This window comes from Juglans microcarpa x Juglans regia, chromosome 8D (genome assembly GCF_004785595.1).
Source record: "Juglans microcarpa x Juglans regia isolate MS1-56 chromosome 8D, Jm3101_v1.0, whole genome shotgun sequence".
NCBI lineage: Eukaryota > Viridiplantae > Streptophyta > Magnoliopsida > Fagales > Juglandaceae > Juglans > Juglans microcarpa x Juglans regia.
In genome coordinates, this window is record NC_054608.1 from 12,350,367 (window position 1) to 12,359,885 (window position 9,519).

At 40.8% G+C, this 9,519-nt stretch overlaps 1 protein-coding gene across 1 annotated transcript; it reads right to left on the reverse strand.

Moving 5' to 3' along the window:
- Window positions 1-6,093, reverse strand: LOC121243740 (midasin). The gene is made up of 11 exons (XM_041141873.1): window positions 5,247-6,093; window positions 5,111-5,165; window positions 4,901-5,000; window positions 4,531-4,807; window positions 2,849-2,902; window positions 2,613-2,749; window positions 1,749-2,328; window positions 1,449-1,560; window positions 1,270-1,316; window positions 766-909; window positions 1-357 (listed from the first exon to the last, which is right to left on the reverse strand). Exons 1-11 carry the CDS (start codon window positions 5,961-5,963, stop codon window positions 106-108), a joined length of 2,475 nt encoding a protein of 824 aa, XP_040997807.1. The 5' UTR covers window positions 5,964-6,093; the 3' UTR covers window positions 1-105.
- Window positions 6,094-9,519: the final 3,426 nt, after the last annotated feature.

The window sequence follows — 9,519 nt, forward strand, 5'->3', positions numbered from 1 at the left end:
TTCTCATTAGCCAAACAAATGATTGTATGACAGAATAACATTCATCTATACCAAGCAACATCAAACAGATGTGCAGAAGAAACATATAAATATGTACATAACCCATCAGGCTTTTCCTTCTGTTTTCATTGGCTTCTTTGCCAGTTTGAATGCTGCAAACACAGTCTCGGTTTGCACCACTATATTTTCCCGAGTGCAATGTTCAGATTGCAGGGAAGAAGATCGCCTTAATATCTCAAAAAGTGAAGTAGCTGGCTTCATTTCAGCTACAGATTTCGTGTTCTGAGTACTAGTTTTAACCTGTGAGTTACTGAACTTAGCCGAAGCAGGCCTCGTTGGTCGATTTTCGGTCTGAATCTGCATGGTGGTTCAACCAAATTAGAGTTTCGTATCCAGAAGGATATATGTACATCATATATACATTATACACATGTTAGCATTCTTGCTTCTAGATATCAAATGCCAACACAATAAAGAAGCTGGAATGAATGCTGTGATAGCTAACTACAGTTGCACAATCATAACGCCATCAAGAGTTGCAGAGGCACTGCAGTTATCACTATTCAATTGGAAGCAACTCAGAAATCAGAAGTAGTTGTTCTCATTACCCCTAAACCATCCAAGAGACTGAATGCTTAATCGACTTGCAAAAAAACATTATCTGATAGTGTCCAGGCATCTTATAAAAGGGATATAGCAAGAATTTAAAAAAAAAAAAAAAAAACATTATATACAATCTAGCCAAGTGCCCTTCTTAGAGCTTACCATATCTGAAGAATCCTCTGAGATTGAGCTTGCACCCCTGCTATTGCTGTCGTCTCGACCAAAGATGAAAGAACGAACTGTGCTTGATCCGTGCTTTTGGGATGAGGATAGTGTATGAGTTGAAGCCCGACCAAGGAAAGAAGACTACAACATTTAACAATGTCACAGATATAGTTAATCCACTTTGTTCCACGTCACCGATATCTCCAATCAGTACATGTACGTGTACAAAAAAATTAAAAGGAAAAAAGAGCAAATGAGGACTGGATTCAGTCTGCAGAAGATGATCAAGAATTATTTAAGTGAGGGTGCACATTTAAACATTGATGGGAGACAATAATCAGCCACCACCATCATGTGAAGGATCTAATATGCAGACTATCTAGCACCTCAAGAGATCTAGCACAAAATTTTATTTGAAATTTCACTTCAAAATAGTGGAACTAATGTTTGGATACTCTTTTTTTACCTAACAAGATAATCAGTAGGAGTAAAATAGTTTACCTTGGAAGATATATTCTTTCCTCCAATGTGGGGCTTATTAGAAAAGGCTGCAGAAAATAAACATAGCAATTACATTAAGATCATAGCATAACAAAACAGATTCGTAAGACTGGTAAAAATTCAATGAAATACATCATAAATCTTTTCTTTTTCCTCAACGAGTATAATAAAGATCTTACCAGGTGTCTCAATTTTCTTAGTCTCGGGGACAATATTCAGCTTCTTTATACGTCCAAAAACTTCTCTGGAGCTCTCATCCTCTGCCGGTGACAATAGTTTAGCTTGTGCTGCCTGTTTAGCATCATGAACTTTAGCTACCATCTTGCAAATTGAACTATGAAATATTCAAAACAAATAGGACAAATATCACATCCACACAAAGGCCATGGAAGAGCACAACAGTTAGATGACTTAGCCTAACATTTCTGACAAAGCATTGAAAAATAAACCATATATCCAACATTCGTCTACAAACTTACCGACTTCTCAAAGAGACACCGCTTAGATAGCCTCATTTCCATGTCCTCATCGTCAGATGATAAGTATACATCATCCTTCTCTGTGAACATTTGAGGAATCATTTGCTTTACTTTTCTTAGATTTATTCGAGCGACATTTGTAGGTAGTACATCTTCCGCAGCTTCATCACCAAAATCTTCCATTTCTCCTTCACCTTCCTCATCTTCCTCGGCTTCAAGCAAAGATGTTTCTTTCAATTTTGAACCACACTTCAGTTTCTGCAAAAGATTTTCTGTTCCAGCTGCATCCTGTTGCTCAAGCCACGTCTGATGAAGTTGATTACGCTTTTCATTATCAATTGTTTTTTCTTCACATTCAGTTGCTATCATGTCATTAAGTTCCTCATAGTCTTCATCATTTCCCTCATCTTCTTCAATTTCTTGGAAATGTAACAGGTCGTTGTCACTGTCATCTTCTTCCTCAGCTTCATCATCAATAAAACCTTTAACTGGATCTCCATGTGGAGATAAAGATAGGTCGGTCAGTCCATGAGGATGAGGATCAATGTTCTCCTTGTCATTATCCTCCTCTTCATCAGAACTACAAAAGTGAAACAATAGTCAATTTTTACACTGTAGAACATAGAGAAGGTGAAGACAAGTTAGACCCCAGTATGGTAGACCTCGACTTAGAGAAAGTGAAGATGAATCACATGGTGATAACAGGAATCAATTATTATACGTATACAAGAAGATGGTAAAATCTTACTTTGCAAACAGATATCCCAACTATGGATCATGAGATGCAGTGGATGAATAATTACTAAGGTCACAAGATTAACCCTCAAGAAACAGCTAAAGAAAGAAGAATCTCCAAACTCTTACACACTGTCAGGAGGAGCGGAATCAAGCTTTAAATTCATTGCAAGTATGGATGGAGCCAGAACTTCCATGGGACTGTTGGGTGTCTCACTAGATAGCTCATCCTTCGAGTCACTTGTTAGGGAATTAGAAAATAACTCCTACAACATACCAATGGACAAGTAATTGTTTCTTTATATACAATCCACAATACAGTAGTCAGTAATGATGCCTTTCGAAAAACAGAAAAAGAAAAGTACCTGAGTATCATCAATAGGAATTCGAAAGGCTTGATTGGAGTTATCATCCACACCCTACAATGTAAAGGCAATGCATCATATGACAAGTCCATCATAAGGCACTAAATCAATGTAAAGGCACCGTCATGAACATATTTATAGACAATGATACTAAACTCAAGAAAGTAATCGTTCCAACTAATTGGTGCCGGCTTTCAGCAAAAGGATCCATTTTCAACATTCAACCCAAGAATTGCTTTTTCCTTTTTTTTTTTTTTTTTTTTCCTATCCTGGTCTGATCCCTAGCAAAATTGCATTCTAAATATTACAAGGAAATGCTAAATGTTTGAAAAACTTACTCTGATGGTAATTAAATTAACAAGGCCTAGTTCAGGTGTCTCCTTGTAGGGTTGCAGGTGATAATCAAAATGTTGCGAAATTGCACATTCAGTATCACACAAAAAGCAGGCCTTACTTGATTTCCTACTGTGAAGTAACTGAAAACTGACTCATTTCTACTATATTAGATACAATATTCTGTCTTTATACAGAAAAATAGGGAAAGAGAACAAATGAGGGGAGAACAAAACTGACTACTAAAAAAATTAAGCTTTTAATTGAATGCTGGCTGAACTTTGCTTCATGCTGAGTTGGAATCTTTGACTAATATATTTGACCAAGTTCTAAGATGAGCTGTTAATATGCCCCCTCAAGATGGAGTGTACAAGAGCCTTGGTCAAAATATCAGCAGGTTGATGAGAACAACTGATATGAAGAGTTTTAGGTTTCGTTTGGTTACTGAACTTCAGTCTAATTTTAAGCTAAGTCTAACATCCAAACACTCAACTCTCAAATTATAAATTTATCCCAACTCAAAACCTTCTTACACGTGAGACCCACAACTTTTTTCAACTTAAAACATCTTTATACGTGAGACTCATATATTTTTTTTTAATTTTCTATAAAAAGTACTAAACTTATCTTAATATCTAAATACACTTTAAACTCAATTTAGATGAATCCCACATAACTCATTTCGCTACACGACTTACTGTTATTCATAAAGAACTCAACTCAACATCCAAACACAGCCTTAATAAGTCGAACTTGAATCTTTTCCCTCACGATGAGTCTACCCTGACCATTCTATAAACCGCAGGATCTTCAAGTTTATGGAGTAAAATATATATTTTCTGTAGGAAATTTAACTAGTTAACAACCCAGAAATCCACTATTAGAGAGAATTTCCGAAGCATACTTACATTGAAATAAGGAAATACCTTTGCTCCATCAAGCCACCCCAAGACCAAGAAAGTATTTTAGAGACTCGTCTATTTGATCAAGGTCTAAGATGATATCAATGCCCATAATACTAGTACGATTGCACCAACTTGGATATTCCTTAATATAAACCCACACAAACATTATTGACAAACATCCAACAATTTCCCATTCGTGTCTACTAGTAAAAGTTTATACACAAGTAGTTCTCATCCAGAACTGCAATTCAAGATCCAAAAACACCCTAATAAACCAAATTCAAGAATTCATAAAATGTTCTACTTGTTAAGAAATATACGCCATTTAATAGCTGAATGCAAATTCTTAATGTTTAAACTAATGCACCTATGCCATTTTTATTTTGCAAAAATCAAATTCATGAAGGATTTTTTTTTTTTTTTTTTTTGTGTATTTTGACTTACCATTTGGGAAGGTCTACTTTCATGACTGGAGCAATCTTTAAGAATATTAGATTCAGATTCGTCCATATTTTCATTAGATGCATCCATATTTGACACATCCAAATTACTCTTCATGTTAGCAGGAAGTTCAATTTCCTCTTCACTTGGCACATTGGTAAACCCGTCATTTCCCCTCTCGTCATCAATGGGGCCACCTGAAATACAATCCACCACAACCTCCCTTGCATAGTCATCCTCATTCTCAGTAATAAAAGACGTTCTGTTTATAGCAGCATATCTGCAACCCTCCAAGAATACATAAATATATTAAAAACTATATACACCACGGCTACATCCATGAAAAGAAGCAAAACAAAATCAAACTACTCACTTTTTTGAAACTTCCATCTTCCTTTTACGAATCTTCTCCAAAACTGAAGATATTGGTTTTTGAACAAGCGGTATAGGTTTAAACGATACATCTCTTGTTTCTAAAAGGAATGAAGAGGCAATGTAGAGCTAATTAAAAACATAATCACAATTCATAAAGGAGTTGAATAGAACAAAAGGTCCTGGCATTAACTATTAATGGATATTATACCTCGCAAGAGTCTCTGAGACTCAGCACGCAGTTGCTTTAGATGATCTTTTCTTTCCTGTAAAATAGGAACAGCTATGAAATATAAGAAAAGAAAAGAAGTATTTCACCAGTGGAGTACTTGAAGAGAGTATGTTACCTTCTGCGTCATTCTCTTGGCTGTGGCAGTCTCGACGCTCTTCCTTCTCTTCTTGCTTTCTTTCTTTCCTTCAGTTTCAAGTGTACTGCGTCGTTTCTTCTTCGGTTTCTCCAGACTCAGATCCCCAGTATCCTCTCCCATCTCAGCGCTTCGATATTCAACGTTTTCATCAAAGCCGCCAGCAACAGTATCAAACTCCAAGGCCCTCTTCGCCCCCGAACCATCTTCGTCTCCACCGAAACCATCATAGCGACCAGTATTCAATCCATCTTCGTCATTAAAACCCTCCAATCCCACCCTATGCCGTGAAGGCTCGTTCAGTTCCGGTTCATTCGATCCATCAAAAGCCGGGGCCTCGGATCCGGAGAAATCGACCAGAGGCGACGGAGTACCCTCCAAAGCTCTCTTCGCCCCCGGGCCATCTTCTTCATCACCCAAACCACCAGGATCCAGCCTTTCTCCACCATCAAAACCCTCCAATCCCGTCCTAGACCGTGACGGCTCGTTCAAATCCTGGCCATCGGATTCACCCAAATCTGGGGCTTCGAATTTTGATAAATCCACCCGAGACGAAGAAGTGGCCCCCACCTGCGACGGGTTGAGGGGAGGATTGCCCGGATCCGTAATTGCTTTCTTTAAGCGCTTCAGCTTTCTATTACGAAACGCAGGAGAGGTTTCCTCCGTGGGGAGTAGCTGAAAATCGTCGTCGCTCTCCATCTTTGTCCGTGATATCGAACCGAAATCGACGAAGAACAAACTTCGGTTTTGTTCAGCCGCTAAGATACCTGCCAATTTAAGGCGGCAAAAGCTTTCAAATTTTTTGTAGTGCTGTTGAAGCGCCAAAGTTTACCGGCTTGTTCGGCCTTTTGATTATTTTGATTATTAATTTTTGCGGCTGTTTTGGATGGTGACAAGAGATGATTTTAGTTGAGATAAAAAAAAAATATTGTTAAAATATTATTTTTTAATATTATTATTATTTTGATATTTGATAAAGTTGAATTATTTATTATATTTTATATGAAAATTTATGAAAATTGTAATGATAATATAAGATAAGATGAGATGAGTATTTCTGTATCCAAACGAGACCTAAATTCAAATAAAAACAGACAGTGAGGAGAAAAACTCCGGCAAATGTCTCCAGTAAGTTAATGCAAAACAATAAAGAAAAGATCAGTGCTACAATCACAAAAATAATCTCACAAACTGATGTAATTTATTGTGATCCATCAAATTTATTTTACAATAAAAATAATTTTACAATCTTATAAACTACATCTAATTACATCAGTTTATGAGATTATTTTTATATAATCCACTTGTAACTAGAATATTTCTCAAAAGAAAAAAAGTTGGACATGGCTACAAGAAATCAGTTTTATGTTTCTTAGCATTATAACAAGATTTAGGTCATGTTTGGAAAGTGAAATGAGAGGAGATTTAATTTAAAATTTCTCATAATTTCCTTTTCAAATATCACTTAAGTATAAAATATTCTTCAATTTTAAATCTTCAAGTTTTCATCTAATTATTACCTAATCATCACAATTTTTTTAAACCTCCATACAAAACAAAACAAAAAAATAATAATACAAAATTTTCAAATTTCAAACAAAAAATATATTAAAAATTATATTTAAACTGTGAGAGGAGTAATCCCTAAGGCTGGGCCAGGCCCAGCCAAATAGGCATGACCCGTTCGAGTAGTTCTAGGGCCTGAGGATAAGGGGTGGTGGGCTAGGCCAGATCAGCCCAGGAGGTCAAGGAGGAGAAGCAGTCAGGTAACACGCAATGGCTAGGGGCTGGAAGGTAGAATTGTCTAATGCCGCGACTGGCTGACAACCCCAGCATGTGAGTTCATGGACAGTCCCTGTCCCTACCCGGCGTTTGGACATGCCAAAGGAGTGGACACATCTGACCGAGGCCACGCCGCAGCTAATGAAGGGTGGAAACAGGCACGCCACGACAAGGAGTCATGCCACATTTAATGAAGTCCGAGGCTAGGCATGCCACGACGTGCTCCCTGGGTTGTCAGCGGTCGCCACGATCAAGTCTGGCAAGCCTATTGCACAATAGGGAGCTGGCAGGGACACACAACCCTACTACGAAACGACACATCCACAATCCCCATCCCAAGGATCGCCCTCGACCAGTTATATGTACCCCCCTCTCTCAACGAGGGGAGGAGTTCAGACACTTTTGATGCTTAAGATCTCATAATTCTCACAAGGAAATCACATACTGACTTTGGCATCGGAGGTGTCCCCCACCACCCTGAAGCCCCCATTTCTTCATAGCTATAGGTGGGATGAACTGGGCCCCCGTGGACTTGTACGGGCAGTGGCGCTGTATGTGGGATCTTCTTTTCCTAAAGTAGCATGTCCTTCGCATGTGGCAACAACATGTTCCCAAGCCTCACGACAAGAAGAAGAACAATTCGAAGTGATGGAAGCAAGGACCAACGAGATGGGTGAAACCATACGAAAATTAATGGAAGAGGTAGCAGCTCTTCGCTAGGAGAATGCCACTCTGTAGAGAATCGGTGGAGAATTGGAGGGAGGCGAGCCTAGCCAGCACGCCAAATCATGGCAAAGCTCGGAGGCCGTTGCGACTGAAGAAGAGAGGCGCATAATGCACCTCGAGCTCTGGGAGCTCGGGGATAAATATGCTGAAATGGCCAAATAGATAGGCACGTCATCCTTGGTGGACCACCTGCTCATTAGCACTGGTCTGCCGTATAGCGTTAAAGTCCTGGAGGTTCCTCTCCCCCCAAGATTCAAAGTTTTGCAAGTGGATGCGTATGACTGGTCCAAGGACCCCTGGAGCACTTGAAAACATTCAAGGCCCATATGACCCTACACAGGTTCCTAGGAGAAGTCGTGTGTAGAGCAGTCCCGCTCACATTGAAGGGGGCGATGAGGGCTTGGTTCGGATCCTTGCCACCCAGTACCACCGACAGCTTCACCGAGCTAGTCCCGTCTCTTTCTGATGGAGTTCATGGCAAGCCGGAAGAGAAGGTTCCCGACACCTACCTCCTAACAGTGAAGCAGCAGGATGATGAGAGCCTGAAGTCATACCTCTCTCGGTTCATTCGGGAGCGTATGACCACGAACGACCAGGATGAGAAGATCACCCTGCCAGCCCTGCTGGGGGGAATTTGGCCTTGAAACCCGTTCATGACCGAGATAGCCTAGAGAACCCCCACAAGAGAACCCCGTCAACACTAAGGAAGTTTATGGACTGAGGTGACGGCTTCATTAATGCTGAGGACACCCTTAACGCCTTGATGGCTTCCCAGAGGACCGAGCTAGAGCAAGCAAACAAGAAAGTTGCTGGATAGAAAGGGGGGGCAAGAAAGGAGTACCAGAGGACAAGAGAATGGGTGAAGCACCGACTCGGGCGTGTGGCGGGCCTCATGCACACATGAGCCTAGCTGTATAAGGCAAACGCGCTTCTAGCCCGTGGAAGGAACCACTACAAAGCCAGGATAGTCATAAGTATTGCACCTACCACCTAACAGATCGACACAGTACTGATGACTGCTATACCCTGAAGTGAATGAGGGAGGTGTTGGAGGGATTGCTAGACCTGTGGTGGTAGACGATTAGCACTAGGAAGGATGTCGGGGGAACAACGATAACCTTCAATGAAAAGGATGAAGATGGCATCCTCCACCCCCATGACGATGCATTGGTGATTATCGTACAGATTGCCAACTTCACTACTCGAAGAGTCCTCATTGACAATGACAGTTAGGCGGACATTCTATTATGGGAAGCTTTTGTCAAGATGGGGATCAACCCGGACAGACTGCGTCCGGCCCTGATGCCGCTAAAGGGCTTCACGGGCAACATCGTCCATCCAATGGGGGTCATCACGCTGTCTGTCCTGGTCGGGAAGGCGCCTAAGACTTCGGCCACGATGGCTGACTTCCTAGTGGTGAAGGCCCCCTTTTCGTACAATGCGATACTAGGCCGCCCGACCCTGAATAGCCTAGAGCGATAACCTCCACCTACCACTTCAAGATGAAGTTCCCCAGGACTTGGGGGTGGGAGAGGTCCTTGGTGAGCAGGTGCTTGCACGGGAATGCTACGCTTTGGACCTAAGGCACAAAGTTAAGGAAGTCAAGATCATTGGGGAAGTAGGAGAGGCAGCCAGACTAGCTTCACCGCTGATCCTAACCGAATGGGATGAGGAAGTCCGAACGAGCAGGCACTGGGGCAGGCGAAACCTAACTAGCCCTTGCATTTGGTTTCCATAGATCGACAAT